The sequence below is a fragment of the Meles meles genome, chromosome 17 (genome assembly GCF_922984935.1).
Source record: "Meles meles chromosome 17, mMelMel3.1 paternal haplotype, whole genome shotgun sequence".
In the NCBI taxonomy this organism is placed as follows: domain Eukaryota; kingdom Metazoa; phylum Chordata; class Mammalia; order Carnivora; family Mustelidae; genus Meles; species Meles meles.
The window spans coordinates 49,409,178-49,423,355 of record NC_060082.1 but is presented as its reverse complement, the minus strand read 5'-3'; the positions used below and the strand labels follow the sequence as shown (position 1 = coordinate 49,423,355).

The window sequence follows — 14,178 nt, the reverse complement described above, 5'->3', positions numbered from 1 at the left end:
TGTTTGTTGTTTATCTTGGATGATGACTCTACCTTCAAGTACACTTAATTTTTCCTCCGTAATTTCCATTAGGCTATTAAATCCACCCAGTGAAGTTTGTTTTTTTTTTAATTTCTGAAACTTTAATTTTTCAGAATTTCCACTTGCTCTTTTTTCTTTTTCTCTTATGAGACTTTTTATTTGTCTCCTGAGGTTTTCATTTACTGAAAACATGCTTTGTTTTACTTTATTGAGGAGAGCTGTAATAATTTAAAATCCTTACCTGTCAGTTTCAATCTCAGGGTCAAAGTAAAAAAAAAAAAAAAGGTCTCCTCTTCTTGACATTTCGAATCCTATCTTGGATCTTATGAGTAAGCTGTAGAGGTTCTGGATTCTACTGTCAATGCTTCAGATGTCCTCCCCCGCCTCTCTGAAACTCCTCATCCTTGGTTTCCAGGTCACCTGCTCAGGACGGTTTGCACCTCACTCTCCTGACCGCTCATTCAACAAGTGTTTACTCCTGCTCCTCTGCTCCTGGAACCCGGGTCCCGCCGGAAAACATGGTTCTTGGCAGTCCGGTTTTTCTTCTTTCCACTTTCTTCTACAGAGATCTCCTCGACGTCCACACTTTAAAACTCACCTGGCAGGGAAAGGAGCGAGGCTCTTCCTGCTCCCAGGAATCGGAGACCTGCGGCCAAGGCCGAAGGCCCAGAGGCGTTCAGTATACCCCACTTTCTCAACGGGGCTGCAGACAGCGCCGACGGAAGGAGCATTCGGGGCTTGATGTACTCTGGAACTTTCTTGCCCCTGCCGTCTGCTCAGGTGTGAATATTCGCCGAGCCGAACCCGAGGCGCGGTGCACAGGTTCCAGCGACGTCGGCCAGCGGGCGGGGCTCATCTCACTTCCCTCCCGGGGTGTGCGGCCCTCGGTCCGCAGCCGTCGCGCGCCGGGTAAGCGGAACCCGGACGCGCGCGCCCCTGCTTCTGGCCGGGCGCGCGGCGCGGTGCACCACCGGCCCGCCCCCCTGCCCGGCATGGCGGAGCGCGACGAGTCCGAGCCCACCCCGGGCTGCAGCGGTGTGGGCGCGGGCGGCGTTGGCGGAGTGGGCGGCGGCGGCGGCGCCCACCCATGGGCTCCGGAGGACGCCTGGATGGGCACCCACCCAAAGGTCAGAAGGCGCGAGAGAAGCCGGGCGCCGATCCTGGCCCCTTCCCTAGAGGGACCCTCGGCCCTCGCCTCCTTGTGGGGCCGGGTCGCCGAGTTTGCGCGCGAACCTCCGAGAAGGGGACCCGCGTGCACAGTGCCCGTGGCGGGCAGACTTCGTTTTGTTTGCTTAACTGAGTCGAACTATTGTTCTGACACCCCCCAACCCCCGGCCCCAGGACACACACCCACCCAAGCCTTTCCAGAGCTAGACGGTAACCCCAGCGCCTCTCCAGGCAGAACCCAGTGAGAACCATTCCACCAGTTTCCGAGTTCTGCTGTGTAGGGCCCCTTCTGGGGATGGCCTCATTTAATCCTCGCAGTAACCAAGTAGCCGCAGGACCCACAGCAAAACAAACAACAACAAAAACAGCTTGCAGGCCTTGGTTAGCTTAAAAACATCAAGGTGTAGGCACCGCCGTGTTTGCACTTGGCCCTGAGTCCAGAGTGTGCACTGTGGTTTCGCTAAGGGCGATTTCCTGATTGTTCTAATTTCTTGTCAAGTTTGAATAGATTCTTCCCCAAAACAGAACTCCTCGATATTTGGGTGTTTTGTTTGTTTTTGTTTTTGGTAAAGCACCAAGGAATATGTACTTGTTGCTTGCTTCTGCTCGGCAAACTGCTGCCTTGGACCAGTCATGTCCCAAGCAATGAATGGGCAATGAATGGAAATGCGGGTTTTGTCGGAATCTCAGAGACTGGCCTAGTTATTTCAGTACAATTGCAATCTTCTGCTGGGAAGCAGTATTTTATAGACCATTGTCTAAAAACAGCCCAGAAAAGAAAAATTTCGACGATGTACGTCTGAAGAGTTAATCCCTTTTCATGTTCTCTTTCTTGATTTTATTCTCCTTCCCTATCCCCTCACTCCCTGTCAAGGTGAGAAAAACAAGCATGAACATGTTATTCGGTGCCATAAAAAGAAGAACCATAACACCGTTTACTAGCATGAACCGGAGAGTTCTGCCTGAGACTTTGAGTAGACTGCTTGAGTTTGGAGACCCTGTTAGGTCACCAGCTTTGTGGTTTTTTTTGGTGGGGGGGTTTGGTTTTTTCTTTTGGAAGTTTTAAAATCTCATTGTTCCTCAGTTTCCTCATTTGTAAAATAGAGAAGAATTTACCTTAGAGGTTTGTTACAGGATTAAATCAGTTACTATTTGTAAAGCACCTGGCATATAGTAAGCACTATATAACATATGTAAAATATATAGTATGCAACATTAATTTCATATTATTCTCATGGTTAGAAGTCCTCAGTGTTTCTTTATGAATAAAATTCAAACTTTTAGCTTGGCTGTCAAGACCTTGTAACCTGTTTTCCAATTACCAATTTCAGTGTCATTTTCAAACACATTTGAGGTGTGAGGAGGACAGCCAATAATACCACTGTTCTCCTGCCCCTGCCCAGACTTATGATGAAGCTCATGGGAGAGATTTGTACCCATGCCAGTCTGCCAGTGCCTCACCTCTGCATTAGGCCTGCTTACCCACTGAGTCATTGGGTAGCTGGAAGACCTCAGGCTTCCCTTACAGGGGTAGTCACTGAAGAATGTTCTCCAGTGCTGACCAGCAAGTCTGAAAGAAGACAGGACTAGTATTTTAGTGGATTTTCTTCATAGGCAAACAGACCGTGGAAATAGTGGCTCTCACTAACGTGCTACAGCAAAAATCCTATTAAAAGATGTCTGTACTCCTGGCAGATAGATTTCTTTATAGACCTTTGAATGTGTGTGGCTTCTTCCCACTTATGTGTGATTACTCACACTGTTACCCTGCCTTCACTATTTACTCAAATCATATCTGCCTTTCAGGGCCCAATCTGTATCCCACTCTGCCATGAAACATCCACCAACCAAGCCATCTGAATAAAGCTCCTCTGACATGTTGTCTCTTGTTTTTGATTTCACATGCTGGTTTTTAATCCCTGTCATGGGTTGTTATTTGCCTAATAATTTCAAGTGTTCGTGTGTTTACCTTAACAATTGCAAGTTTTTTAGAGATGGGCATCAGGTATTAATTGCTTTCTAACTCCCACTGTACCTAGAAGAGGTGAATATAAATATATATTTTATATATATGTATATATTTAATGAATAGTTGTTGATTGGGTGAATGAAAATATTAAGAGATTCTTCCTTCTCTGACAATTACATTTTGATTTCCAGTATTTAGAAATGATGGAATTAGATATAGGAGATGCCAGCCAAGTTTATATAGCATTCTTGGTTTACCTGGACCTCATGGAGAGTAAGTTATTTGTTTTATTGTTTTGTTGTTGGGGCTATGGTCGGGGGATGAGGAGTTGCGTTGGGATATGGCATTTAAGCATTTTCTGTTAATTTTGTCAGTTTTGTAATTTCTTCATTTACATTGGGAATTACTGGGTAACAGAAAATACTAGAAAAGTAAAGAGAAGATAACATTATGGGTGATGTCTGCTCAGTGGAGTATTAGGTAGAAATTTAGAATTTTATCTTTTATTTTTGATAAATTATTGTCCATTCAATGATGCACTTTCAGGTAAAAGTTGGCATGAAGTAAATTGTGTTGGATTACCAGATCTCCAGCTCATCTGCCTCGTTGGTACTGAGATAGAAGGAGAAGGATTACAGACTGTGGTGCCTACACCCATCAGTGCTTCCCTCAGCCATAACAGGTGGGCAGGTGATTTTGGTCTTTAACAGGTTAGTTTCTTTCCACTAGGAATCATTAAATTCAAGGTAATAATACATTTTTAAAGGATGAAGCTCATGGGAGAGATCTGTACCCATGGTTTTATTCTCCTTCCCTATCCCTCACTCCCTATTAAAGGAAAATAGGTTACTGGGATCATAGCTTTACTCTTGGTTATTGGAGGAATGTTAAATATGAACATTTAACAAGTATTTAACACTTACTGTATTGTCAGTACTTTTTCAGAGAAGGAATATATAAGATAGAAATACTATCCTAACTGTCAGAAAATGTTTTCATTCTTACAAGGAGGCAAGACCATTGTACTTGAAACACGGGTATTTTAAGAGGTACTGTAATAATTGATACAAATTACATTTGCTATAGATGTTGGTGAAGAGTGTGCTTAACATGCAAGTTGGAATGAAAGGAAGTGTCATACAGTTCATAGGATCTTTTAAAAAAAATCTTAGCTACACCGAATTGGATTAAACATATCTTTATTTCATGACATGTTCTCCAAATCAACCTCATAAAACAAAACTAGATTCTTGACAGTTATATCTAACTGTATGGGTCTCCTCCTTCTTTACTTCCACTGTCCTGAGGTAACTCATCCTGATCCCAGATCCATTGGGAATTTTTAAATTTTAGATCTTTTTTACTTTATAAAGAGCATATAATCTTTTGACACTGACTTCATATACTCAATATTATATCGCTGAGATTTATCCATTGTTGCATGTTTGGTTTTTGCTGCCATATCACATTCCATCGTGTGATTGTACCCTAGTTTTCACATCTACTTGCCTGTTGATGGAGAGTTGCTAATGTTTGACTTTAGGGGATAATTTGAAATTATTTTCCAAAGTGGTTGCTTCACTTTACTTTCCACCTGCAGTGTAAGCAAGATCTCTTGGAGTTATATTGTGTCTGACATTTAGTATTGTCAGAATTTAAAGTTTTTGTCTTTTGAATGGGTTATCTCATGGTGGTCTTAATTTGTATTTTTTCTGATCTCTGATATATTGAACATTTCTTTATATATTTATAATTTCCTTTCTTGAGAAATTCCTGTTCATATCCTTTGCCAATTGGATTGTTTGCAGTTTTCTCACTGACTCATAGGAGTTCTTTATATATTCTTGACAATAGTCCTTTTGGTTGTGTTTCCCAGTTCTTAAATCTGTTTTCAGGTATTTTTTGATGAATAACAGTTCGACTGTAATTTGATGAATTACAGTTTGACTGTAAACATATTCATATATTTTTGTATAATCAATGTCTTTGTGTCTAGGTTAAGAAATATTTCCTATCTAAAGGTCTAAGAAAAAAATCACCCAAATTTTCACTAAGAGTTTTAAAGTTTTTTTTTTTAACGGTGTGAGAGGAAGGTTAGGGACCTTGTTTTCATGTGGATAACCATTTTTTTTTACTTAGGTTTGCTGAATAGTCTCCCCTTTCCGCATCATCTGACATATCACCTCTGTCATTTTCCAAAGCTCCATCTATGCATTGACTTGTTTCTGGGCTCTCTTCATATTCCATTAGTCAGTGTATCTATCCTTGTGCCACTAGCACATTTTCTTAATTCCTGCTTCAGAAGAAGTCCTGATACTCCTGGTGTCTAGCTTTCAAGTCTCCCTTTCTGCTTTTCTTCTTTAGCATCTGTAGCAGGCAGCCTCTAAGATGACTTCTTGGGCTCTGGCCTCCTGGTAGTCCCACCCTTGTGTAACTCCCCTTCCTTGAGTGTGGTCTGTACTCACTGACTTGCTTTTAACAAATAAAAGTAGGCAAAAATGATGGGATGTTCCTTCTAAGACTGTACAAAAGACTGTGGCTTCCGTCTTAGACAGTCTCTCTTACTTTCTTGTTCTGAGGGAAGCCAGCTGCCCTATGAACTGTCATTTAGAAAGGCGGGAAACAGAGGAATAAAAGTAACTATTGATGGAGAGAGGGGGAGGGCTGGCTTCCAGAAAATAGTTGAAAAGATTAATATTGAGCTAAAGGAAGAGGATCTCAACTTCAGAGATTGTGAGGCAGGAAAAAAGGATAGGTGAAAACATGGCTATGTTTGGGTGGGTATATCATTTAGAAGAGGGCAGAGTACCTTAAATTCTGACATAAAGAACTTTGATGAATACCTTTGTTCTTCTTGTTCACTGTGATTGACGTAAAAGAGCCCTGGACTGAGCCTTAACACCTGGGTTCTGGCCTTGGCACTGACACTTCACATTTTGTTTGATCATTGGTGCCACACCTGATTTCTCTGGGCTTCGGTTTCCTTGTCCTTCCATGAGGGATTTAGATTGTCAGTGGATAATATGTAAGATCCTTTCCAAAGCAAAGCTACCATAATTGGCTGTTTTCATTAGTGCATTCTAAAAAACTATATTAAACTAATTTTTAGATTTCTAGTAATATTTTGGCACAATTTTGTATAATTCATTATAAGAATTTTTTTTTCAATATATCAGGCTATTCATACTCTTCTCTGAGAAGGCATTACTGTGAGAGTTTTCTCTGTTTCGGAATCACAAATAGGTGATGGAGTCGACGTCAGATGTGATCACTGGTATTTTCCGTTTCCGCGAGCATGATTCCAGCCTCTGTGTCTGAAAAACTTGATCATTCATTCATTAAAACTCCCCTCTATGTCTTTTAGTTACTGCAACGAATATCCTAGTAGTTTACTGTTACTGTTACACTATTTGGACAAGGAACTACCATTGGGAATTAACCTGAATCTAACCTAAAAATTAAAATCCATAGTCTATTTGAATCAAAATGATTTTTATAAGTCTAGAGGTACAATCTGAGTCCTGTTACTTTCTAGTTTTTTCCAACTAGTGATTATTGATTTTCCAGCTTTATTACATAAAGCTTGTTTTCCTCTTTAAATAGAATTAGTTGGGAGGATAATTTATTTTTTTTTTTTTTTATTTTTTTTTTTAAATATTTTATTTATTTGACAGAGAGAAGTCACAACTAGGCAGAGAGGCAGGCAGAGAGAGAGGAGGAAGCAGGCTCCCTGTGGAGCAGAGAGCCCGATGCGGGGCTCGATCCCAGGACCCTGGGATCATGACCTGAGCTGAAGGCAGAGGCTTTAACCCACTGAGCCACCCAGGCGCCCCGGGAGGATAATTTAATAGGCCATTTTTACCATCTTGGATTTAATAACTCAGATGGCTTAAGCCTTTGTATTTTGGTTTTTATATAAATATTCATAATTACGTTATGCAGTAGAATAGTAATATAGAAAATAGCACAGGGGCGCCTGGGTGGCTCAGTGGGTTAAAGCCTTTGCCTTCGGCTCAGGTCATGGTCTCAGGGTTCTGGGGTCAAGCCCCGTATTGGGCTCTTTGCTCAGCAGGGAGCCTGCTTCCTCCTCTCTCTCTGCCTGCTTGTGATCTCTGTCTGTCAGATTAATAAATAAAATATTTAAAAAAAAAAAGAAAAGAAAATAGCACAAATGAGGCCCAATACCCACTAGATTTATTATTCCTCTTGTGGCATAAAATTTTCTCAATTCAAAGTATGCAAATAACTTTTTAACAAATAAAGAGTTTGTGTGTGTGTGAATGAGAAAGTGTGTGTTTGATTTCATTCCTCAGTCTTTAACAGGAGTGATATTTTTAGGTAGTAGGCATACTTTTACCTATTTTTACCTCCATGTATATTTTGTATATAAAGTGTATATCTAACAGTAATGCTGTGATTTCAGACATTTGTTGTTAATATAGGAATTTTCCTTCATTAGTAACTCAAAGAAAATGGTTAACTTTGAATATTTGGTAACTTTGCATAGGGAAGAAATTCATGTCCTAAAATTCATGTCCTAAAAGTATTTGGGTAGGAACTTGAGAGGGTAGCTCACTACAAATATATATATATATATATATATATATATATATATATATATACATGAGAGAGAGAGAGAGAGAGGCTCATATAAAAATAAAATGTTGATATAAGAAAGCTAACTGCTTACTTTATTCAATAATAAATCATCTATAAAAATAAACCAGTGTTCACTTTTAAACAGCATTTTTGTCAGGTAATATTGTTGAGGCTTTTTAGTTTTTACTTACCAAATATTTGCTGAGTGACTATTACGTGTCAGGCAGTGATCTAAGTGCTGGGGATACCACGTTGATCAAGACAGTTCCCTTTTTGGTATAAACGACATATGACATTATATTAGGTTTCAGGTGTACAATATGATGATTTGGTATTTGTATATATTGTGAAGTGATCATCACAAGAAGCCTAGTTAAGATCTGCCACCATACATAGTTACAGAATTTGTTTTACTGTGATAACATTTAAGATCTACTTTCTTAGTCACTTTCAAATATGCAGTACGGTGTTATTAACTGTACATTATATTGCCGTAATTTACTTATACTATAACTGGAAGTTTCTGCCTTTTAACTCCTTTAATCCATTTTACCCACTCCCTGCCCCCTGCCTCTGACAATCACTGATCTGTTCTCTGTATCTATGAAATTTTTTTTAAGATTCCGGATATAAATGGGATCATATAGTATTTTAGACAGCCTCTTGAAAATAGTGTTCTAGCACTAAATGTTGATTTGGAAAATAAGTTTTGTTTCATTTTTTGGTAATTGTTGGATGGGATCTAATAAAAACAGAATTTTTCTTTGTTCTGAGACTTAATTAACTGTAATTTGGGACTGCCTCCACTTATTTTATTGTTGGGTAATTGAATAACAGGGATAATGGAGTACTGGTAAGTACTTTATAGAAGGTTGTAGCAGGACTCAGAGGAAGGATGGGAAAAACCTCCTTTAGGTGGTAAGAGACCATGTTTTAGCAGGACAACTGCAGGGAGTTGAGCATGATCGCCTGCTTATAAGCATGGTGCCTAGTTCAGAGCTGGTGCTCTATGATGTTGGGTAAGGCAGCTAACGAATAAATGAGAAAATAGGGAAGGACGGGAAATGAGGTGGGAAAGTTTACCTAGATCATGAAGGCCATCACTGTTTTCAATGCTTTGCTATTAAAAATACTATAATGAGTAGCCTTGTAAGTAGATCTTTGTTCTCATGCATGACAGTTTCTCTAAGGTGGAAATCTTGAGGTGAAATGGCTGAGACTTCAAGCATTTCCACTTTCCTCTATACTGGTTATTACTGAATTGCTCTCCCAAAGGTTGTCAGTTTATAGTCTCATAATATGTAAGTTTTCATAGAGTAGAGGAAGAGATTTACTGACATACACCTGACAAAGACTAGTTGATAGTACATAAATAACTTCTGTGACTCAAGGAAAAACAACCCAACAAAAAACATGCATAGAAACAGGCAGTTCTTAGAAAAGGAACTCAAATGGCTCAAATCCGTTTATAATCAGGGCAATAGAAATATAAAATGTGCTCATTCGTGGTTTGTCTTAACTATGCAGAAGATTTTCAGACAGGTTAACATTGTTATTGTGTGAGAAAAAGAAGGTATTAGCTTATGGGGAAATCTTTGAATAGGACTACAACTAGCTCAGAGAGTACCTTTGAGTGAATTAGAAGGAGACATACAAAAAAAGTCTCTTCCCCAGAGTTGAGGGCGTGGTAAACAGCATAAGCCGGATTTCAGACCCACTTGTAACAGGCCATCTTGTGCAAGGCACAACTGTGCAGTATACACAATTCCCTGCCCTTGAAGCATGTCTGTTGAGTCCTGGCTTTCCACAAAGAACACTAAAAATGGCTGCTGCATGGATGGTGTCACTGAAAGGCTTTAGGCAGGGGAGTGATACTGTAGATGATTCCATGTGGTTATAAGAGTATTTTGCCTTTGTAGACAGTGTTACAGTATTTCAAAGTACATCCCCAAGTGTACTGTCATTTCATCAGCACTAAAATTCTGAATGGTTTATAGGGTACTTCTCTTATCTACTTTCACATTCGATAAAAGAGCTGCGGTTAAAAATTTATCCTTATTTGGGAGGGAGACAAACCATAAATGACTCTTAATCTCACAAAACAAACTGGGGGTTGCTGGGGGGAGGTGGGATTGGGAGAGGGGGAGCGGGCTATGGACATTGGGGACGGGAGGCGAACCATAAGAGACTATGGACTCTGAAAAACAACCTGAGGGTTTTGAAGGGTCAGGGGTGGGAGGTTGGGGCAACCTGAGGGTTTTGAAGGGTCAGGGGTGGGAGGTTGGGGGAACAGGTGGTGGGTAATGGGGAGGGCACGTTTTGCATGGAGCACTGGGTGTTGTGCAAAAAGAATGAATACTGTTACGCTGAAAAAATAAATAAAATGGAAAAAAATTTATCCTTACTTATACTCTACTGTTTCCAAAAGATTATGCAGGATTAAGTGAGTTATATCAAAGTCTCATAGTAGATAACAAAGTCTCATAGCTATTAGAGTTCTGTTTCTTTCTATTTCTATGGTGTTTTTAAAATCTTTTTTTATTGAACTATAGTTAACATACAGTATTATTTAAGTTTCAGGGGTACAACATAGTGATTCAAGAGTTGTATACATTATAAAATGTTCAGAATAAGTGTAGTTACCATGTGTCACTGTACAAAGTAATTATAATTAACTATAATCTCTATGTTGTACTTTTCATCCCCCATGATTTATTTATTTAATTAGTGGAAGTTTGTACCTCTTAATCCCCTTCACCTATTTCGCCCATCTCCCCACCCCCCCCTCCCTGGAACCACCAGTTTGATCTCTATTTGTCAGTCTATTTCTGGGTTTATGTTTGTTTGTTGTTTTGTTTTTTAGATTCCACATTTAAGTGAAATCATGGTATTTATCTTTTTCTGGCTTATTTCACTTACCTTAATATCTTCTAGGTTCACGCATATCATGAATACCAAGATTTTATTCTTTTTTATGGCTGAATAATGTTCCATCATATATATATATGTATTATATATGCACACACACACACACACTCCCCACATCAGTATCCATTTATCTATTGGTGGACACTTGGGTTGCCTCCATATCTTGGGTGTTATAAATAATGCTGTATTAAACATAGGGGATGCATATATCTTTTCAAATTAGTATTTCATTTTCTTTGGGTAAATACCCAGTAGTGGAATTATTGAATCATATGGTATTTCTATTTTTAGTTTTTTGAGGAACCTCTGTACAGTCTTCCATACCAGCTGCTCCAATTTACATTCCTACGGGCAGTGCACAAGGATTCTCTTTGCCCCACATCCTTGCCAACATGTTGTTTCTTGTCTTAAATATATATTTTTTTAAGATTTTACTTATTTACTTGACAGACAGAGATCACAAGTAGGCAGAGAGGCAGGCAGAGAGAGAGGGAGGAGGAAGCAGGCTCCCCGCTAAGCAGAGAGCCCGATGCGGGGCTCGATCCCAGGACCCTGGGATCATGATCTGAGCCAAAGGCAGAGGCTTTAACCCACTGAGCCGCCCAGGTGCCCCTTGTCTTAAATCTTTTATTATAATATAAAAACAGATACAGAAAACCACGCAATAAAAAGGTATAGATTGAGTTATATGGTAAACATCTTGAAGCCTAGTAACCACCGTCAAGTCAAGAAATAGAACTTTTCCGGTCATCCCCAAACCCCTTCCATGTGCTTTGTTCCAAGCATAAGCCTCTGTTTCCCTTAAAGTAGCTTTCTTTTCCTTAAAGTAGCTGTTAGTTATACTTTTATAGTAAACATTTCCATGTGTTTATTTGTAATTTAGTTGTGTCTTTTTTAAAAAGATTTTATTTATTTGAGGGGTGCCTGGGTGATTCAGTTGGTTAAGTGTCTGCCTTCCGCTCAGGTCAGTCCTGGGGTTGAGTCCTGCATTGGGCTCCTTGCTTGGCGTGGCAGGGAGCCTGCTTCTCCCTCTACCCTCTACCTCTCCCCCCTGCTCATGTAGTCTGTCTCTCTCTCAAATAAATAAATAAAATCTTAAAAAAGATTTTATTTATTTGAGAGAGAGAAAGAGAGAGCACAAGCAGGGGGTAGGGGGGGAGAGAGAGAGAGAAGCAGACTCCCTGCTGAGCAAGGAACTTGACATTGGGCTCAACCCCAGGACCCTGGGATCATGATCTGAGCCAAAGGCAGACACTTAACTGACTAAGCCACCCACGTGCCCGGGTGTGCCTTTTTTTGTTAAGTCAGGCTTATTGAGGTGAAAGTTATATAGTAAAAATCACTTATTTTAGGGATATAGACAGGTGAGTTTTTAATGACTCTATATAGTCATGTAACCAATACACAGTTCCCCCGAAACCTCACTCGTGCTCCTCTGTCATCAATTCCTATAGTTTTGTCTTTTCCAGAGCGTCATAGCAATAGAATCATGGCCTTCGCGTCATGCTTCTACCCCTTACCATGATGCTTCGGAGAGTTTTCCGCATTGTTGCATGGATCGTGCCCTTTATTGCTGACTAGTAGTCCATCGTGTGCATTTGCCACAGTTTGTTTAACCAGTCACCACTGGTTGGACGTTTGGATTGTTTCTGGTTTTTGGCTTTTATGGATGGAAGCTACAAACATTCATTTTAGGTTTTTGTGTACACAAGTGCCTTCAGTTCTCCTGAGTGAATATTTAGACACTGAATAGCTAACTAGTTCATATGATAATTGTATTTTGAACTTTATAAGAAACTGCCTCACTGTTTTCCAAAGCTGCTTTGCTATTTTCTGTACCCACCAGCAAAGTATAGAAGTTCTAATTGCTGCACAACTCAGCAACATTTTAAATGGTCAATTTATTTAATTTCAGTCATTCAGTTAAATATGTAGGGATATCTTATTGTGACTTTAAATTTGTATTTCCCTAATGACTAATGATGTTGAACAACTTTTCATGTATCTATTTGCCACCTGTACCTCTTCTTCGGTCAAGTATCAGTTCAAATCTATTACTTACATTTTAAAGATTATGTTGTGTTCTTAATGAATTGTTAAGAGTTCTTTATGTGTTCTAGGTACAATTCCTTTATCAAATATTGTTTTTAAAATATTTTCTTCCAGTCTGTGACTTGTCTTAATTTCTTTGGAAGAACAGGTTTTAATTTTGGTTGATTTTCAATTTATCATTTTTTTCTTTTACAGTTTGTAGTTTTTGTGTTCTGTGTAAGAAATGAGTGCTTAACCCATAGTCATAAAATTTGCTCCTACATTTGCTTTTCAGAGTTTTGCAGTTCTAGTTTTTTCCTTTAGGTCTGTGATTAATTTGAGTTGAATTTTGTATATGGCGTAAGCCAAGAAGGTCAAGGTTCTTTTTTTCTTTTTGCAAATGCATGTCCAGTTGTTCCAGCATAATTTAATTGCTGCAGCACCTCTGCTGAAAATCATGACCATTTGTGTACATCTATTTCTGGACTCTCTAGTCTATATTCTTGATCTGTGTGTCTGTCCTTTTTTCTGTGTCATACTGTCTTGATTACTATAACTTTGTAGGAAGACTTGAAATTGGGTAGTGTAAGTCCTCCAACTTTGTTCTTTTTCAAAGTTTTCTTTTGGGGGGGGAGGCTATACTAGGTCCTTTTATTTTCCATATAAAATTTAAAATAAGCTTTATCTCTGCAAATAATTTTTAGAGTTATTTGTGTCTCAAGAATTTTGCCCATTAAAAATTTTTAAACAAACTGAGGGTTGCTGGGGGGAGGGGGCGTTGGGAGAGGGGGAGGAGGCTTATGGACATTGGGGGGGGTATATGCTATGGAGAGTGCTGTGAAGTGTGTAAACCTGGCGATTCACAAAAATACATATGTTTATTAAAAAATAAGAAATAAATTAAAAATTTAAAAAAAATTTTTTGTTGTATCTTATAAATCTCCATTAATCTGTACTAGAGACTGGCAAACCTTTTCTGTAAAGCTCTGGATAGCTAAGATTTTTGGTGTTGCAGGCTATTTTGTCTCTGTCATAACTCAGCTCGGCCGTGTTAGTGTGAAAGCAGCCATAGATAGTATAGAAACACATGGGTGTGGCTGTGTTCTTATAACTTTATTTATAAAAAATAGAGGGCAATTCAGATTTGACTCACAGACCAGTAGTCTCTAACCCCTGATGTATGGCTTCTGCCTCTATCCCTTTGTTTTCCTTACAATTTTCCTGTTAAAGAACCTGGGCCATGTGACCTGCATAGTCTCCCTTACTCTGGGTCTGCCAACCGCTCATTCATGGTGCATTGCAACATGTTTCTCTGTCCTCTGCCTTTTCTGCAAATTGGCAGCTGAAACCAGTGGGTTGGTAGATTTAATTTGATCACAGTAGTAAGACCATCATATAGCTCGTTGTCTGTTCTTTATCAGTAGGCATATAATGTCTCTGTGAATCTTGATACTTAATGCCTA

At 39.4% G+C, this 14,178-nt stretch overlaps 1 protein-coding gene across 1 annotated transcript in view; it reads left to right on the top strand.

The window, feature by feature from the left end:
* The first annotated feature begins 972 nt into the window (after positions 1–972).
* The window catches only part of TSEN15 (tRNA splicing endonuclease subunit 15), a 34,769-nt gene continuing 21,563 nt past the window's right edge, over positions 973–14,178 (top strand). Inside the window, exons 1-3 of the mRNA XM_045982927.1 lie at positions 973–1,148; positions 3,349–3,430; positions 3,704–3,839. Coding sequence (XP_045838883.1) covers positions 1,014–1,148; positions 3,349–3,430; positions 3,704–3,839 — 353 coding nt within the window. The 5' untranslated portion in view covers positions 973–1,013. The remainder of the gene's footprint in view (positions 1,149–3,348; positions 3,431–3,703; positions 3,840–14,178) is intronic.